General features: G+C 42.8%; 1 protein-coding gene across 7 annotated transcripts in view; it reads right to left on the reverse strand.

The window, feature by feature from the left end:
- Nucleotides 1–1,168: 1,168 nt before the first annotated feature.
- The window catches only part of RAPGEF6 (Rap guanine nucleotide exchange factor 6), a 123,542-nt gene continuing 104,476 nt past the window's right edge, over nt 1,169–20,234 (reverse strand). For 5 of the 7 annotated variants that reach the window (XM_054079422.1, XM_054079418.1, XM_054079421.1 and 2 more), the window contains 7 exons: nt 17,903–18,094; nt 16,285–16,419; nt 14,780–14,893; nt 11,677–11,902; nt 10,721–11,232; nt 6,885–7,196; nt 1,169–5,279 (listed from right to left, as the gene is read on the reverse strand). In XM_054079422.1, coding sequence (XP_053935397.1) covers nt 5,254–5,279; nt 6,885–7,196; nt 10,721–11,232; nt 11,677–11,902; nt 14,780–14,893; nt 16,285–16,419; nt 17,903–18,094 — 1,517 coding nt within the window. In that variant the 3' untranslated portion in view covers nt 1,169–5,253. The remainder of the gene's footprint in view (nt 5,280–6,884; nt 7,197–10,720; nt 11,233–11,676; nt 11,903–14,779; nt 14,894–16,284; nt 16,420–17,902; nt 18,095–20,234) is intronic. The other 2 variants (XM_054079425.1, XM_054079423.1) reach the window with 1 other exon arrangement.

Consider the following 20,234-nt stretch of genomic DNA (forward strand, 5'->3'; position numbering starts at 1 on the left):
GGGGCGGACCCCATCCTGGAGGGGTTTAAAGGACAGGAGATGAGGTGCTCAGGGAGGTGGTTTAGTGGCAGAGAGGAATGGTTGGACTCGATGATCCAAGAGGTCTTTTCCAGCCTGGTGATGCTATGATTAGAATAGAAGTCGCCTTACAGGACTGCCACGCTCCCTGAAAAAAAAATGAATGGATTTATCCATAAGTCTCCCACATAACTTACCTTTTGGATGACCAGTAGATAAATGGAGGGGAAGAGAAGTAACGAGCTGTCCCTGCAGCCTGGGCCGTCGCACAGCTCCTGCTCCCCATGCCCGGGGCCACGCTACAAAAATGAGGAAAAAAAGGGGTATTTTCAGGTCTTCCCTCCTTGCACACATCTTTATTTGCATCTCACGGGGTGCAGCAGGCTGTTCTCCATCGGGCTCCTCCAGCGGTTCTGGATTTGACGCAGAGGCAGCACTGCTGTGTCCTGGGGGACAACGGGGAGGACATGAGCTCCCGTCTGTGTGAGGAGAGCCTTCCTGCACGTCCCAGTGGCCCCCGGTGTCCCCGAGAGGGCTCCCAGCACCACATCCCAGTGAGGGCTCCAGTGCCATGCTGGGAGAGCTGCAGCCGGAACAGGGGCCTGCGGGGAAGGAAGGTGAGGGGCTGCCTGCAGAGCACCCACACAGGCAGGGACGGGGCAGGAGGATGGACGAGCTGCTCCCTGAGCTGTGGGACAGATAGACAGGATGGTGAGAGACCGCAGAGGAGAGGTAAAAAGCACTGAGCAATGGGTGCTGCCTGCAAGAGCAGTGCGGGCACAGGGTCTGAACACAGCACTGGCTCCTTCTTCGCTGCCCTTCTGGTGCCCAGAGGCCACTTTCCTGGCCCAGGGAGGATGCTGCGACCAGGCTGCAGCCACCATTGCCATTCCCGGCACGGCTGGAGGCTCCTGCACCCGTTTGTCTGCATCAGATGCTCTTCCAGCTGCTCCCGCCACGATGCGCGCTGAGACAGGGGAGACAAAGCCAAAATCTAAGGGGCCATCGCTTACTGCGAGGACAGAAATCACTCGGTGGCTGCTTCTCGCCAAGCCCAGGGTGCGCAACGTTCCCGCCAGACTCTCCTCGGCTCCGCACCAACTCGGCTCCCATCCTTCGCCAACTGCCAGAAAAGATCTGCTTAAAACTATTAATATATGTAGATTGTTTATTGATTCCAACATATTAATAGATTGGATAATAAACAGTACTTTTAAACATTCTCTTAACCAAAAATATAACAAATATTTACAATCACTCAGTAAAAATACAAAAAGCATACAGAGGCACTGTCTTTCTAAAAGACATAAGTGTAAGAGGTATCAAAAAATAGGAGACAAACATTGCTTGTTACAGAATACTTTACAATCACTGACTTGTGCAGTACAATTGCTATTGGAATATCATTACATCTGTGCAGTTTTGCCAATATGCTCACATATTTAGAATTTAATTAATACCAAGATAAACTGCATTCCAGGAATATCAAAAATAAAGATAAAACAATAAAAAGCACAACATAAGCAAGAGCTGGGTGGGAATTCAAGGTAGATTACCCTCTGTAAAAGCGTTCTAAAACGTAATGTGTAAAGCTTTTCTAAAGAGAGAGCATCCCTTTTTTCTTCTGGGTTTGTGAAGGCCAAGTTTCTCCTTTAAAGAATTTCTAACTCTAATAACAACTTAAATGGCAGGTTCATATTTCCACTGGTGCCTGCGATGAAATGACTTGGGAGATGATGAAAGAGGTTTTGCAACACTCCTGATGCCACACGGGTTTGTTCTCAAGTAACATCACTGATGGGTTCAGTCTTTGGGGATCACGGACCCCTGCCGCCTCCGGCTGGTGCAGGCAGTGCCTCTGCACCCCATCCCGAGCAGCAGGCTCGGACCGGCTCCCAGGGAAGCAGCCCTCACCCCTGTGGAACTCCTTACACGAGTAAACGCAAAGCAAACGAGCCAGGAAGGAAACACAACCCCCAGTGTTAGTCAACATCCACCCATTCCTGCATGTCCACATAGCAAAAACGCGTACTGCACCCATCCCCAGACGTTGCCTTCCCCTAATTTTGTATATTCAGGAGATGAAACCAGTACTCAGAGACTTGACTGATCTCATTTTCCCCTTTCTGCAACTGGAGAGGCCAATTAAAGTTTACAGAACTGCACTGCTCTTTCGGGAATTACTTGGAAGTTTAAGATTCATAAAGCATAAGAAATACTGTGTGGTTAAATCACCAAGAGCTGAAACATACCTTTCACCTGCAAGTCAAGAGCAACCAAACAGCAGAAAGCCAGCAAACTGAGGTATGGCAGTGGAAGAACACGACATGAGGTGTTCTAATTGTTCATCAAAATCAGAGCTAGAGTTAGAGGTACCTGGTGGAGGTACCAGGTTGGGAATCTGTAACCCAGAAGACATCATGTCAATAGATCAGTGTACGACAGGTACTAACCACCATCTCGCCTCCATCTGAATTACTGAAAAAAGGGACAATGTCTCTTCAAATCCATCTCTGACACACTACATTCGGCTATCAGCCCCGATCAATGTGATCGGTTGATTTAAAAACAAAGAAACAAACAGAAATCCCAGCAAGGACCAGCAGAGGAAGCCACACTGCGCGAGGCAGGAGAAGCAGAAGCTCATTTGTCCATAGTTTATACGTGACTTATTTACACCAGCTGTATTGGATATTAGGAAAATATGATTAGCGAGACTGTCACTCACTTTAAAACCTTTCCAGTGTCCTGAAAAGCCCTGCTGAACAGACGGATGCTATTGATGTGCAAACACCACGTTTCAGTGGGTGATTTATTCGACTGCTCTTTCTGGCTGCCAGAGGAGACCCCGGCCCCAACTCCCTGGAGTGGCTTCGCTGCACCCTCAGATACAGCTTTAGGGAAAGAAGGGAATGACTTACGTAACAACCCTTCATTCCTTACACGTTTGTTCAACAGGCTGAAACAAACCACAGCTTGGCACCCGAGGTCTCGGGAACCGTATGATTTAATTTACCTGGCACAATGCAGACGATTCTCTGATGAAACACAAAGCCTGTTGCGCGCTCCACGGAAAAGTCAATAAGCAACTACAGTTGATGATGGGATAGCTAGGACTTGGATTTATACCCCAACAAAAGTATCAATTTAACAGCTATGTTATCAACATCACAGGTGCTGAAAATAATCGCTCTGCCCCACATTGCTTTGACACTGACATTAATCTTCAGTCATTAAGGCCTGTGCAGGTTCATTATATTCATTAAGGCCTCAAAAAAGCAAAATGCATTTATTATGAAATACCTCAACTGATTTTTTTAATGTACTTTTTAAACCATTTACTCCTCAGATACTTGTGCCAAAAATTCATCAATCAGCTGCGCATCGGGCATCCCTTCTTCAGCATCGCCATTCACTTCTGAGTCCCAGCTGACGTGGGCAAGTTCCAGCCCCAGGGGAACACGGGACTGACACCGCCAGGAACGCGGGTGCAGGCTGGGCCAGATGCATTCACCCGGTAGCATCAGCCCCGAGCTGCTACAGGGAAAGCACATCAAAGGCTTTGGGTTGTTTTTGGTACTTGTGTCGTTTTCCAGAAAGTGTTGCATTCACCTTGCACCCCCTGCACACACACAGAAAGAAAACCTTAAAGCTCTTCACAACTATGGATATAGAAATCATTTTTGAGGCACTGTAAAAATGACAAACATCTTTCTAGCTTAGGCTGTAAACATCACAACAAAGATTTACAATTAAATGTTTAAATACATATTCACACATTCGGGTCCAATTTTAACGCTAGAGTGGGGCAGCATGTGCTAGGAGAAAGAAAAAAAGAAAGAAACTGCAGGTATTTCCAGTTTTCCCCCTCGGCGCTCTGGCTGGCTAAGCGATGCAAAGCAGTTGATTTGACCACAGTCAAACTAGAGGATCGCGTGTTAATACTGGCTGGCTGTAAGTCAAAGCTGTCACTGACATCAACAACACCAGGATTTTTACCTAGGATTTAAAACAACATGTTTTGAGATCATCTGTATTTTCCAGAAGAACACACTAGGGGGGTTTAACCCATCATAAAATGCATTATACCCTTACATAAGCATTATGCCATTTAATATTCAGTTTCACAAATTTTACCGTGAAATTAAGGTGATTTATAATTTTTTACATTTTTTTTTTTTAAGGATAACCTTTGCACCTAAATCCTGTGCAGCTCTGGTAAAAGGCCAGAACGCGTGGGATGATCTTAAAACCCACAACACACAGATCAGTTTTGGTTTCTAGCAGCACGCTTTGCACGCTGAACTCTGCAGGGCAAAACCTGGTGAAAAACTCTTTCACAAAAGCCTCAACCTCCCCTGACAGCTCCCCATGAGCTGCAGTTTCCACAGCTCAAACGGTGACTGAAGAGGGGAGGAGAGCACCAGCTATCGCCTCAGTTGGCCGCAGCTAAAGAATTTTCAAGAATACTTAAAGGGCAGAGGGTTTTGCTGTGTCCGTGGAGGAGGGAGCAGCAGACGGCAGGGCTGCCTGCCTGACGCGTGCTGCTCGGCAGGGATTTGTGCTCTATTTAATCTAAAACCACTCTAAAAATCTACGTATTTCTGCACCTGATAATGTCCCGTTTCTAGTTTTCTGTGTTTATTTTGAGAGCACAACAGTTTCCGTGTAGCTAATTTACTAGCACATTGACTAAACATTTCTATTAGCCAACCAGAGCACTCCCAACACAAATAAAGGAAACTCCACCAAAAAAATTTAAATTAATAAATTATTTTCAGATACTTCAGCAATGTCCTTCGCTTTTGCTGACACTTTGATATATTCTTTTTTTTAAAGTCCATAAAATAATACTCTTCGACTCATAATGGTTCATGTAGAAAATAACGAGGATGGAGAACTACCAAAGGATTCTCTGGTATCATACAGAAGAACACTTCCAAGTAGGTGGTGACAACTGGTCCTCCCGCACGCACGAAGCCTGGTCCATCTCCAGGCGGCCAGTGTGCTCCTTGGAAACTGTTTTCTACTTCACAGGCAGAAATAGCTTTTGTAGGCGGTGGCAGACTGAATTAAGGTAGAGAGACGTGATCCAACCCGTTCCATCTCATCCGGGACAGAGGCAAACACGATGGCTGAGGTGAGTAGCAGCAAGTTGTTAGCGTTCGCTAACAGAATCATGTGGTCCTTTCTCCCCACATCCCTTGTGGTGTGGTTACATCATTAGCCCAAGGGTTAGACTGCTGATACTTGTTCATCTTCTGCAAAACAAACAAACAAAAGAGTAAATTAGTCCCCCGGGCCATGCCTCGGACAGCGGGTACAGAACAGTACCCAGACACGAGATTACAGTGGTTCTGTGAGGACTTCACCACTTCATCGTGGTGGTTTCACTATCAATGATTGACCACAACACAGTCAGTAGCACCATTTAAATAAACCCTCACGTATTCTGAGGTTTTATATCATACAATAAAGATGTAAAACAGAAAATCCCAGACCCCTCAAAAATTATCAGCATGCAGCTCCCAATACCCCAAAAGCCACTGATTTGGCAGGAAAGCCAGTAAATTACTTTCCAACATGCAGTGAGCGTTCATTCCCAAATAAAGTTAACCAGGCACTTTAAAAATAGCAAAATAGGCGTAGGTAAAAGTGTATGGTTAAATTTAGTTTAGAAAAATTCAGATTAAAATGTTTGAAGCAATTGCTTCCTTATTTTCACATCAAAAACATTTAATATGACAACTGGATTAATGCTGGCCAACTTTACGTTTTACTTTAAGTTTGAAATGCAGTACTAATATATATGTTAAATACTGTTTACATATTGTAAAGAGCCAAGATAGGATCATTTTGCATCAGAAATTGTTTTAATCTAAATCCACGCTCCTTTTAAATTGGAATTGAAGGAAACAACCTCAACAAAAAAAAAAAAAAGAGTTCATTAACACAGGGTACAGCAAGATCACACCAGTGCACAGGTATCAAAAGCAAACCAGAGATCAACAATTAAGTAGAAATTCCCCTAACTTTTAAGTCAGTTCTAACACAACATGAGAGCTGTCTTTTTCAGAAATTGAATTTTGGTCACCCGAAACGTGCTGTGCTCGGCAGCATCGGCTGTTGCTTCAAACAAGATCATGAAGAATTCAACTGCCAGAGACACTGCCAGGCCAGGCTGCGCTGAGGCATCAGGTTTTAACAAATGCCCTTTGCAGAAGAACTGAAATTCACCGTTATTTGGTTCAACATTTTCAAACCCAGTTTCCCAATTGAGAAATAAGGCAGCTTAATGCCAGCCCCAAAATGCAAATGAATGAAACGAGTTGAAAGTTGTACAACACCCCACCAAATCCAAAATATCCATTTTAGGTAACCAGCCTGACGTTGCTCTAAAACAGCAGGACATCAGTTGATCAATCCAGAGAGGCTGGATTTCTTCTGCATGGAATTTATAGCCTGGCAGTGTCCCTCAGAGTCATCATCACCACCAAAAGGGGACAGATTTTAAAGAAAAAAAATAGTATCTACATGCTCTTAAGCGTCTCAGTTGTGCTTTGGGAGAACTCATATATATATTTCACATATATTCATTTATGTGTAATTAAACTCTGTTCGGTGTCAACATGCTTTTTATAAAGGGAAGGCATTCTTTGTTCTTTTTAAACACGTATATACATGCATACATTTATGCATGTGTATACAGTCATACAAACGCATTTGTATATTTAGAGATTAATCAAGTTTTAATCTCCAAGAATGACCAAGAGAAAGCCCAGAACATCGTTGTGAAGTCAGCACTGCACAGACCAGATTCACACAGCAGTTCACTTAACATCTCCCGAGCCAGGTGTTGCACATACCATCCTCTTCACTATCTGCGTCAGTCATATCTGCTAGCTTGGGGCTGGACGGCTGCCGACTATGCCACTGAGGCATCTTCGATGAAATACAGGCCACGGGTTCACTACCGAGAGCAGCTGATGAGAGTCTAGAGAGGTCACTGTGCAGCATCTTTGACCTCTGCACTGCCACACTATAGTCTGGAGGTTTTAGGTGTGGGTGGTGGGGCGATCCTTCCTTTATGTCCGCTAAAGAAATCCCCATATATCCCGGAGGGGTGGGCGGTGGCTCCCTATACCTATCGTCCTTCTTAGGTGAGGTGACACAGTACACTGGCACAAGAAATAAGCAATGGAAATGTTAAAGAAGAAAACAAAGGAAACAAAACATTAAAAAATCATGAAATGTTACAATGGCAAAACAGAAACTGATAACAAAATGCAAATGCAGAAACACTGGTTATAACGACAGCAGCAGATATTTATGCTTTCATTTATGTTTTCTACTTGTTCTAAGACGTCGGAGTAGCAAGAGAACCCATGAACTCATTAGGTGAGATGCCTAATTGAGCGGAAGCAAGACTGTAACCTTCTCTACACTCAGCTGACCATTACGCTCCCTAGTGCTGCGGCAGTGCTCCACCGCGGGATGCCAGAGCTCTGCGGCACAGGCAGAGAGCCAGCACGGCACTGCCAGCTCTGCCTGCTCCCACTCTCTTACATGCTAGGAAACGGAACCAAAAGAAATTAAAACAACTAGCCCAGAGTTACTGTGCACAGCGTGCTACCGTCTGGCACCAAGAACCGTTGGTTGACTTCAACACATCCACTCATCACCCAGAAGGGAGGTCAGTGGCACAAAGAGATTCATTTCAGTGAAATATCACTGTATCAACTGATGTGTAATAAGACATTAAACCATCCAACATCTACGTTACAGGTAGACAAAAGCCTAGTTTCACATAAAACTGCTCCTACAAGGCAAACTGCATACTGAGCCTGCATTCATCATTTTACTTTTCTACTGTAAATAATGGCGTATCATGTCCATACTTGTAATTTATCTCCTTTTTTCTTCTTTGGTTTTTTTGCTTTGTTTTGTTTGCTTTTAAACCTGTACTTTAAATTATATCTCTGTTTACAGGTGAGAAATAACCAGGAACAGTCATGGAAACAAATGCCTTTGCAAAGGCTGCATTTCACCTTCCGCAGTCATGAAATGACCACAATCAATAATATTATTTGCAATGTCCATGCCACACAATTCATCTTCTCCCTTCCTTCCTTGTTCATGGGTAATTCAGGTCACACCAGCTCTCAACCCAAAACTTAACTTTCTTTACGTTCCCTCCCCTCCCACCCGCCCCCAGGTCTGGGGCTGATGTGCATGTTAAATCGGGCTTTTTCTGTGTACGTGTTGCAACAGGAGAGCTTCAAAGCTAGGATCATTTCAAAAATCTGCGAGTTGACTGAATTTACATTCTTCTTGTGGATATATTTTAAGCAGTGCACGCTCATTACAGTTCCGCTTATTTCAGCAACTGTAATATCTTCTTATCTTACAAGAACGTAAAAGGGTGAAGTTAAAGGAGTATTTCTGGAGTTGTGGACTCATGAGACTCAGGAATAAGAGCCAGTTCATACCTGATGGCCCCAGCTTGTGCTTGGGCTTAGAGCAAAATAAGTAAAACCAAATTCACACTCTGGGTTTTAGCAGATACAGGTGGGAAGAGGCAGAGGTCTAAACTGCTGATGTATAGGGATCATTTTCATTTAACCAGCATTTAACTGGGCCCCTGTGAGAAGGCAGGGGAAGCGAAGGAGGCTTTCTTCTCCCTGAGGGGCCGAGTCTCCTCGCCTTCGGTCTTCATTGGTTTTGCAGTAGGACTGACGAGGATGGGAATATTCTCCTTGAAAGAAGAAAGTCATAGGCTTCCTAGAGCAAACCTAGTCTGTCGTAACAGCAGGAATAAGGTGCCCTTTTGTAAAGTTCTCGTTCATAATATTTTAAGATTCGGTTCAAAATAAAACATTCTAAAAGCATTTAATGCCCACAGCACTAAGTGTCCGTAAGTTCTGTCACTCACCCAGGCTCAGGAGATTACAAAACCTTTTCACAAGGAACCCTCCTTCCCAAGCAGCTGATTACTCGAATACCCACTTTGTAAGGAAAATAGGATGAAATTCTACATGGTGGCTAAGGGAAACGTAACTAAAAGGCAGCAACATAAATTTTAAAGTCTCCTATAGGTAAAAGTAATGGAAAAGTTTTCCTTTTGGATGTACAGCAATGGCACATCACCATTCCACACCTTCCCTTACTTGTAAAACAAAGGTTGCAGCAAAAAGCATCTGATGCTGAAAGGGTAGAGATGCAGTTAAGTTATGAAGCACTCGCATTTATGTATTCTGCCAAGACAATATTCTGTCATCAGCACGTGCCTTTCCAGCTCCGTTTTAAAGGTTTCAAGCAAGCCAGCTTGTGCCAATACTGGGGCACTATTCAACCCCAGCACTCATTAAGCAAATGAAATGAAGATCCTTACTTTGGTTACAACATTGTGAATTCAGGCAGTCATTACAGACTCCGGTAACAAGCTGTTTGGGGAGAAAATGGTGAAATAAAGTGAAAATACCTTTGGCATATTGTATGACGGTGCATAGCTAAGAGATTTGCATTTGAAACCAGGAATTATAGCCACCTGTATCAGATCTTTGCTTAAGCCGACATATGCACGCTCCACTAAAGCACGTTGCTGGCTGCTTCTTACCAGTGTGCTGCGACTGCACAAAAGCAGCGACCTATACAGTGCAGTGTGATGTAAAGAGAATTAAGAAGAAAGGGAAGAGCTGTAAGCAAAGATTGTGTGCATTGAACAGCTCACACATCTCCTAAACCAGCTCACAAGCAGCTCGGAAAGGCTACACGTGCACAGGAGTGAGCTATGAGCAAGTTTTCTGCAAAGCTCCAGCGTGTCGCCTTTCTTCTACAAAGCCAAGGAGGAAGAATGCAATCCAAGACCTCCACCCGATGTGTGGTGCTTATGGAAGCAATTAATTTGATAACATAAAACCCTCCAGCAATTGAGTCAGTAATTAAATAGCATTTCAGCTGCATCCTTGACTTACAGTCTAGAAAGCTCTGCACTCTGTGTTTTATCTTGTTCCTAACCCAGTCCCTTTACTTTTGGCTGCTAAACTCACTAGGACAGGGAAAGAACATCTTGCTTGGTAGAAATATGCATCTTTGGAAAGACATTTTACGAGTCTTTCTCCTTTCATGTGTAGCCAAACTGCAGCTGCATAACCAAATAAACGGCAGTTTAACATAGCAAAGATAGGGAGAGAATCTGCTTAGCCTTTGAGCTTCCAGAGACCAAACCCTGTAGATGAAAGATGCCACAGCTCCAGAGCAGTGGGAGAGCTCTGTACCACTCAGCAACCACGCTCTTTCCTCTCGGGTTCATGTGTAGTCTGTATTAAACAGACTTCCAAGAAGCCATTCTCACTGCTCCTTGCCAGGGGAGAGTCTACAGTGCTGAGCGTTTCCAAAATAATCCAAAGAAATAAAAGGTCATGCAGCAGACAGGAAGTGCTTGACATTTTCACAAGGACAGTTCTCCTGCAGACCCACAAAGTGACCACGATATGTGCCAGTTTATTACCTCAATTTTCCTAATGCAAAAGAAAGTGGCTCAAAAATGCCCTGTCTGTGTAGTACTCAGATTAAAACCACCTGCAAAGCTGAATTTAACATGCCATCCTGCCCCCAGACCTGGTGATGTCATTTCTTAACGACTTAATATCAAAATGAATCACAGATGTAGAAGCTTCCATAAGCTGTTGGTTTGGCTTACCTATCAGGCCTTTTTCTGTACTGGAAGTAACAGTTTTGTAAGTTGTATCAGCGCCTGGTTTAGAGTCCAAAACCTCCGTCTGCTCTGCTGTAGAGTTCTCCAGTCCCCTCCGCTTAATTGTCCCATAGTTTGTTTCGTAGGTGTCTGACAGCGAGCTGGAGGAGGCCCAGCTCTGCCGAGACTGATCGAGCTCCACGCTGGCTTTTGACTGCCTGTTGGCTTTGGAAAAGGCTTCAGAATACAAATACGCCTCCTCAGAGTAAGAGTTTGTGGGATCGACTTCAGCTATCGGTCCATCCAGCTGGGTGTGACGGTATGAATTAAGGAGGTCCCAGCTCTTCTGGTTTGGAATATTCTGGAAGTTGTCATGGGAACTACTTGAGCATGAAGTCCAGCTTCCCCGGCCGCTATCTGCTGCCTCTACCGTGATATGGTCGTGGGAGATCTCCTCGTTGCTCATGGAAGAGGTGAAAGCCATCCCTCTGATGAGAGCAGGCCTACTGATTGACCAGCTATATTTGAGAACAGCAGAAAGCAGAAATATAAACCTCATCAGCTTTAAAATAAGAGTGACATTCTTTGAGACAGTTATCTGGTTTTAAAACAGGCAGGCAGCAAGGGCAAGGTGCATGGGAGCACTGACATGAGACAATGTTATTCCTGACTTGCATCCCTGCACAAGGCAGCAGAGAAGTTATTCCCAAGGGAATACAACAGGCATTCATAGGCTTGACCCCAGATCCCTAAAAATCTGGTCCACAGCAGCTTTCCTCTATCAACTACAGCAAGCACCTGGCACAAAGCAGAGGAGTGATTACCTCTTAGTTTCAGGCTACCTCTGCCTTTTTCCTTGCATTTATAACCTCAGCAGAGTGCATAACCATGCCCTGACCAAAGCTTCACTACCCGTTCCGACACCAGGACACCAAGCCCAACCAAAACCAGTTGCATCTTACCCTGTGCACGACTGGCTGTAATCAGCCAGCGGCTGAGGATGCTCTTTTCTCTCTGCCCCCACTGAATCCACCACAATGAGAGACTGGGACAAACTCCTCTCGTCCTGCAGTGCTGCTGACATCGAGTCCACTGAGCAGTTGCTCACGATGCTGGACCGGGACGAAATCTCACTGTGACTGGAGTCGGAGAAGTTATCAGACTTAGTGGAAGGTATGAGGGCGTAGCCTAAAGCAGAGGAGAAGAGAACGTCTTGGTGAAAGAGTGATTTATTCGGTATGACCACACTTCAGCACGGATAATTAAAAGAAAAATCAATCAAACCTTGTTTGCATACAATCAGTTCTTAGGGTCCATCTATCAGCATTTAGCACTATCATTTATTTATGCAAGCCTGGCGACACCCATACCATACCTGCAACTCCACTGCTCTCCAGACCAGAAGGTTAAACCTACACACACAGCTCAACAGTTGCAGCATGAATAGCAAGCGGATAGATCAGGTCTCTCCAATTTTGCAAGTGCTCTCACATAAATGCAGTGCAATTCCCACTATCCCTCTGCCCTGCTGTCACGGGAGGCTCAAAAAAGGTTTTGGCAGTGGGTGAGGAGATGCTGACTAAAGTAAAAGCCAGCTATTAGCACTCAGGGATTGGCCATATGGTCCATTTCAGTTTTATTACCTGTTCCAAAATCAACAGAGAAGGAAGCAAAAGCGGTAAATGCAACTTTGGCAGGTGCTGGACCAGACGCCAGCGTTGCTCCCGCAGAAGAGAAACAGCTGAAGACCTCACTGGTTTCAAGGCAAAATACAGAATGCATTTTTCTGCTGGCTTACTCTGACCCTCAAATAACTTCTTTAAAACACAAATACAGCCCCATATATCAAACACCTCCTCCTTCAAGTAAGCATGAAAGAGACTACTTTATTGAGGACTTCCATGAGCCCCACTACACATACGCTGTAGACAAACCTGCTGGTACAGCTGAAGTGATTCCAGGTGGGACATGTGGCCCCACACTGCTTCAGAAAGAGCTCTCACTATGGACAACGTGCCTAAATCTTCTATCACAGAATCATTTGGGTTGGAAAAGACCTTTAAGATCGAGTCCAAACATACACCCAGCACTGCCAAGCAACCACTACACCATGTCCCTAAGCATCACATCTACATGTCTTTTAAACACTCCCAGGGATGGGGACTTCATCTCTTTAGGTCAGCCCAGGCACCATATTAGGGGCAGACCAAAGTTTATTCTCTTGCACTGCCAGGCAACAAAATCAGGAGATGTCTGTTAAATCACTTTGGGATGGGGTTCGGTTTTTTTTTTCTTTATTTAAAAAAAATAAAAACAAAAAATCCCGAAACATTTTGCCTCCGATAACTCTCTGGCCCACAGCTGTGGTTTGCTCCCCTTTATCTGAGGGCAAAAGGTCTCGGATTAATGATTGTGGTGTTGTTTGAGGCTTTTTAATTCTTTATTTTTTTTCCCTTTAAGTTCCCAGTGGGTTTCTCTATAGCAAATCCACTGTCTGTCAGGAAACACATCCCTGCCCTCACCGGGACAGAACAGTCTGTGATACGCCTTGCATTATCTGCATAAAATTACAAAATTGAAACCTCTATTTGAACATATTGGATCATCAATTCCTTCATGTACAGGTAAAGGAGCATCTTTAAATTAATCAAAACATGGTCTTTCTTTACAGAAGACCATATTGACACACTGTTGACACAGTCCTCAGACAAGCATTTTCTCCCACATGTCTGCCAATCACTCCATTTCTATCTGCCCGTTCCTCTGAGCTGGACGTCAGTTAGCTGAAAAAGTGGAATGACCAGGCAGCGTAAAAGCCATGCCAGTGACCCACACACCTCCGTGCAGGAGACCAACGCCATTAAGGCTGTAGAAAATACAGAGGTCAGGTAACACGGCACCTGGAGCCACCGGTACACACGTCACCGAGCACATGGCTCCGAATTGGAGAGATTTCGCAGCTTAAGCCTGACTATTGCAGTAGGATTTTAACAGCAAATAAGAGCATTAGACAGCAATCTGAAATTGAACCTTATGAATCAAAAAAAAAAAAAAAGAAGTAGTACTTAAGACCAGCATTTTTAAGATTAAATCTTAGTTTCCTTTCCTTTAACAATAATTAATATCTCACATTCTTTACTTGGTCTAATGGACTCCTTAAGTTAACAGAACAATACCACAGTAAGAAATGTTCTCACAGCACATCTTTAAGAAGCTCTTCAAGAACTTCAAAGACCTGGAGAACGAAAGGACTTCTCTTTATTGAAGACGTTAACTCTATCTCAAAGTTGGGTCATTAAATAACAACATCCACATATGAACAGACTAACTGCAAGTCTTCGCTAGGCTGAAACAGTTAGCAAAAGATATGACCAATGCAAATACACACCAGCTCTGGAAGTAAGCAGATAATTTTCATCATATAAGGGACTGCCTACAGTCTAATTAAGAAAACGTTGTAGAACTTACTGTTGCATTGGCATTTGCAAAACACTAAATAACAGAACTGCCACTGTACCTGTTCCTTGCTTCTCTAAACTCCACATTATTGTCTTCACTGCACTGTAAGGGTGATTAGCTATAAATAACTGACACAAATATCTGGAAGGGAAGCACATTAAACAGCTTAAACATGTAAATGAATAACACTAACATAACTTAGATAAGATCAGTATATCTGACACAAAGCGGACATTATAGTTTTTCTTCTAAAAATACATCACAGAGTCTTCCTTCTCCTTCTAGACTTCATGCACAGGCAGTAAGATGTCCATAGAACACTGCTGCTATCGATACTTGCTGTACTCAGAGCATCACTGTCTTTCTCCTTTTGGTTTTCACTCCTTTCAGAGGCTTCAATGTGCTCTGCTTCCCTTTTTGCAGAAAAAGGTTTTCTTTCCCTGGAGAAGCTTCTTTCCCTAAGTCTTCTAAACTGGGGTCCTTTCATATTCCTGTGCTCACGCTCAGCTTCTGCCTTTTCACTCTCATCCTCTCTTGCTCTCTTTATGTCAGAGCTATCTCTTGCTTTGACAATCATCCAAATTCTCTTTTGCAAATAAGCCCCACCTATTCCATAGCTGCGTTGTCCACTGTTCTTGTTGCTGGTTTCGCTGGCGAGTGATGAGGAAGACCCAGAGAGATTCATTTGACTGCAATTATCTGACCTTTGGATGTTACCAACTACAACAAAGAACACAGAGGCAGATCTTCATAAGTGACAAGATAAATAGGGATAAATAAAGACAAAAACCAATAATGTCCTGATTTTAAAACACTTTTTTTTTTATCCTATTTGCATATCACTTGGGTATAGCTCAAAAGAAAATGACATCTAAAATTATGTGGAATGTGTTCATGCCAAAACTTACGCCTTACCGCTGTCTGTGAAGCACCTAATTTTAGTTCAATGAGCTGTTAGCACGACACATACAACAGGCTATGATCACCTCAATCAAATTAGATCAGTGCTAAAAATACGCTGAAAGCAAGTTGAATTAATGAGATATTCCCAAAGAAACAAAATATTGTTTTCAAAGAACCATATGAAAGTTAACAAAAATAACATGTTTATAAGCGATGCTCAAGCATCTCAGTGGAACTTGGTTTGGTAACACAAGTAATTAAGCTTCTTATACATATGCTGTGTTTAAGGAAAATAAGTGGCATTCTCCTAAAGGTATCTGTGAAGGCAGAAGTGGACAGAGCAGCATGATCTCCCACTGGAAAGGGTGAGAAGATGCAGTAAGTCACCGTGCCGTGCCATGCTAATCCAGTGGCTTTGGGCTGTCAGTGAGTCAAAAGCAGCACAGAAGGGAGGGAGAAAAGCCTTACACCGTTCCACACTGACCCCAGTGGCTGACTACAATGAGCCGTTAAGAGATTTCAACTGAATTCCCATCCAAGGTTGACTAATGACGAAGTAATGCAGGTCTTTTAAGAAGAAGCCATCAAAAATAAAGGGATGCTCGGGGTATCATGATAGACAGGGATGTATACAAAGCCCTGTGCACAAGAACAAAAAGTATGAATAGCGGCTCAAGGATTTCTTTTGTAGGCACTACTTATGTAGCTATCAAAAACCATCTGTTCTGAAGAACTATGACAGCTTTTTATCTCCAGCTCCATCTCACTGGATACTGCAGCTACCTGAGGTGAAAACATAAGATGTCTCAACAGCCACAGTTTCTGTGCACCACCGTCATCTTCACAAACTCCCCAGGTTTGTAATTGCCATTCACACAACCAATCACCTAAACCTGCACCGATCCGCTGGCGGGCATCGGTGCTCAAGACCTATTGGGAATTCTGTCAGAAGCATTCAAGCAGTTTTTAAGAAAACAATTGTTCCCTTTTTAAAGTGTAGGTGACACTTAAGACCATAACATATAAATACCCTGAAATACAGTATCTACTCGTAGAAGGAGATGATTCTGTTCTTCACATGATTTTTTCAACTACTATTTCTCTTACAATTCATTACCAATCAATGTTCCTGTCCCTGGTACAACACGGGCACGAGCTCCCAAGACGGATGCTGCCGTGCACACTGAACACTCAGGCACTACACATACCTTTGCGTGGAGAGCCCTGAGGAGAAGCAGGCGGGCTGGAGTGCAAAGAAGATGCCATGGACATAGTGTCATCTGTTTGCTTCTTACTACTGACTTCTTCAGACAAGCTTAATGACTTCTGTGGAGAGCCTGTACCTACAAAACCAACAGAATCATTTACTGCATATTATTCTTCTTTCAAGTTAATGGTATCTTTTTAAACTATAAATAAGCACCATGTTGAACCACTGGAGTATTTGGCAAGGAGAGAAGCAGATGTTCAAACAAATTCTGCATGTGGAGGCAGGCTCCATTTCCAACTCTGACTAGATAGCAGTGGCCTCTGCTACTGCTCACCTGAAGTGTGCTCAAACACCCAAGTCATAACCAGAACCACTGCAAAAGATACACCAGCACTGGCAAAGACTAATTCTGTATAAAGAATAAAGCTTGGAGGAAGCCCATGACACTGTCGGGACACTGTTAAAGGCGTCACAGCCCACAAGTCAGTTTAAGATCTTCTGAATCAGCAGTTCTCAAAGTAGCACTCACAGGAACTGATAGAGCTTGGCAAGTTTAGCAAAACCAGTGCATCACTGTACTTTACGAACTGGTATTTCTTGTTCACTAAGAGACCATTTTGCAGTGGACAGTGCTGAGGAGTTAACTGAAGTTCTCAACAGTTTGTTAAGTCAACATCGAACACAACAGACAGGAAAGAAGAAACACCTCTCAGCAAAGCTTCTGGAACACATCCAGTTGCAGAGGCTTTTAAGAGGAGACCTGAAATAAATACTAACTGCTAACACTGTGTTATATGCTCCAATATACTATTTTCTGAAGCTGTTTTAATGGATAGCACTGTTTGATGCATCATAGAACCATTTAATATCATTTACTAACTGCAACTAACTTCATTTAATAACCCACGATCGTAGCTTTCAAATGATACAACAGTTATGCAAATGGGTCAAAAGCATTTTAATACATAATACTGCTTTGCAACTAGCAAATCTACAAACAGAAAAAAAAAAATCATTCTCACTATAAGCAACTAATAACATACATTGATCCATTTGACAATAGCGTTATTATCGCAGTGTTCCAGAGGTTAAATTATTAAATGCCTGTGATTTGTTTCAATGAATTCACCTAAATATGTTATACTTCATTTTGTCATGAAAAGAAACAAGCAATGTTGTTCTGCTCTGTTTGCGCAAGGATCTCTTTAGAATGCAAAAATACACAGTAAGAGACCCAACGCTGTACGTCTGACTTGTTCTAGAGAGATGTTAAAGATCACTGGAGTTAGAAGGCATTCTTTAGTTCAAGGGAAAAAGATGTACAGGTATAGATAAGCACTGTCACTGAAAGTGCAAGGTTACAAGTCATAAATCAATGGCATTTTTAAGGCCAGCACCTTACAATGAGGCGTTTTAAGAAAAGTTACTGAAGATACAAGTGACTAAAAACCAGCAGGCTCTCTTAAAACACACTAACACACTTCAGCTGTTTTCAAGTGAATGAAGAAACTGAAGCATAATGGTACCTCGAATAATCCACACAGCTACAAAAGGCTCCTCCTTCTTACCCCCTGCATCTAGAAAGCTCTCCAGACAGGTGAGCTGAAGGTACTCACTGAATGTGACGTGATCCTTCGTCAGCCCCTTTTTCCTACTGGGGTATAAATTCACAGTTGGAACCTGAAGAACTTGGCTCATCCTGTTTTGTTGGTGCTGATGGGCTTTAGCAGTTTGGCCAATCGATCTCATGGGTACTGGGGACATTTCCGAGGATTTCCCTCCTCTTCTCTCACTTAAATTCTTTGTCACTGTTAGAGAAAAATTGCAGATTTTTTATCTTGCACTTTGAATCGCAGGATTATTACAGTCATTCTGTGTGCAGCCATCCAGTCAAAGCAACCATGGTATGAAGCAGATAAAGCATTTTTGAAAACATTTCTATTCCAAGACACTGAAGAGGCTGTTAAGTGAAATGGTGATAAAACCCTCAACTCTTTCAGGTGCCACAGAGGTACTTTATCAGAACACAAAAATGTTATTTATTTCTACCACAATTAAAGTTATTTCCTATGTTTTTATATAAAGTGCAAAACCATACATCTCCTTCAAACTTAAGGACACCAAAGGGAGAAGAAACGCTTGTTTTGCAGTTGGGATCAAACCTTTCACTAGGTGGCAAAACTGATTTACAGCATAGGCACTGGCTCAGTTTTACTTTAATCGCACAGCAATTAAACTCTGGAGTTGAGGCCATTTGACTTCCCCTTAAACCCCTGGAAAAATCTGGATTGCAGCATTACTGCTGCTCATTCCTTCTGCAAGCAAGGCCAGGGAATCTCACTACTGGGGGAGCTGAACTTCCTCCTCTCCTGGATATGTGCAGAAAAACCTATCTGCACAAAATCAATCTGCAAAGGAAACAAATATCTCCCTGATTTAAAGCTACTTGGTTAAAATTCAAACGTGTATGGAGAAAATCCCCCAGAGCAGTTCAGTGCTCCCAATCCCACGGAATAAATGCCACGGGGAGGCTGGCAGTTCCTGCATGCACAGCATCCCTCCCCTCCCTTTTCTGCCAGCCCTGCAAACTACAGGTATAACCACAACCACACCCTTTACCTGGGGGTTGGATTTTTTTGGTGGAGGGAATTTTAAAAATAGGTACTTTACTAATATGTCCCTACATATTTATTTGGATATCCACTTACCCTTCATTTTCCTTTTTTTAAAAGGTTAAGAGAAAAAAGATTCCATTTGCTTAAATGCATGGAGTAAAACAGTCAGTATATATTCCCTATTTTTACTTCCAAAAGGCTACCACTGTGCAAACAATATTTTAAATGATTTATTTAAAACAACAGAAAAACAAGCTCGTAATGTTTTTGTTTATCTCCTGAGCACAGTTCAGCCACCTGTTATGTTTGCACATAGATCACCTATCACGAGTTCTTCTTGACACACTTTAATTTATTGTTTCGGCAGGGGACTAAGTTATAAGTTGATTTCTGGCAACCTCAGGCACAAAGCCAGTGTCTACACACAGAAATGCACACTTTTAGAAAAGGACTCAGGTTCAGCTGTTTCCAGAATTCCTACATCAGTGCTGCTTAAAAGGAAATGTTAACAAATAAAACTGCATGTGAAAGCACCTTACAGAATAACACGGATTTGTATTCTTCATCCTCAGTAATGAAAAGGGCTTAAAATGTTATCTTCAAAACGTCATCTCCAGGTCAGGCTTTTAACTTACCTCATCAGAGACAAAATTTCATCTTTTTTGATGAGAAAACCATCTTTTTTTTTATTTGAGGAGAAAACCAGTCTTAAAATGCTGCATTTGGACAACAGACAAGCATAAAACATAATTCTGATTAGCCAGGTTGCTACTCTTCCACTCTGACACAGACCTACCCTTCAAGCAAGGGAATATTTCAAAGGATCACAATCAAATGCAATTACCACTTCTCGTTTTTACGCAAGACTTTACTGAGCTGTGTAAGGCAGCAGGTCAGACAGCAGTTTGTTTAGTTAGACAGTTGCACAGAAGATAAAATATGAAACCTGTCCTGCCATAGCCTGCAATTTCTGACTGCCAAGCCACGTCATCCTATCAGTCAACATTGACCTAACTTCTCCTTCTCAACAATCTTCATTTATTCTAAGCTGAAATCCATTGCAGTTTCTATATTGATTTTGTCTCTTTTCATTTTCTTGCTGTTCATATGGTAAGCATTACTTTTATCCTTCCTAATGCTGTACAAGGACAGCGGGGCAAGAATAGAGCTAATGTACTATTGAATTTCCTTCCAGACTGATGAAAAGAAACAGTTTAAGAGCGATAGGTCAAAACAGAAAACAGCATTGAAGTTTTCTGAGCTCAATCAAGATCAGAAGATAAACGCTGACCTGCTGAAACAGTCACTACACGAACTGACACTAGAGTATTTT

Source organism: Cuculus canorus, chromosome 14, assembly GCF_017976375.1.
Source record: "Cuculus canorus isolate bCucCan1 chromosome 14, bCucCan1.pri, whole genome shotgun sequence".
In the NCBI taxonomy this organism is placed as follows: Eukaryota; Metazoa; Chordata; class Aves; order Cuculiformes; family Cuculidae; genus Cuculus; species Cuculus canorus.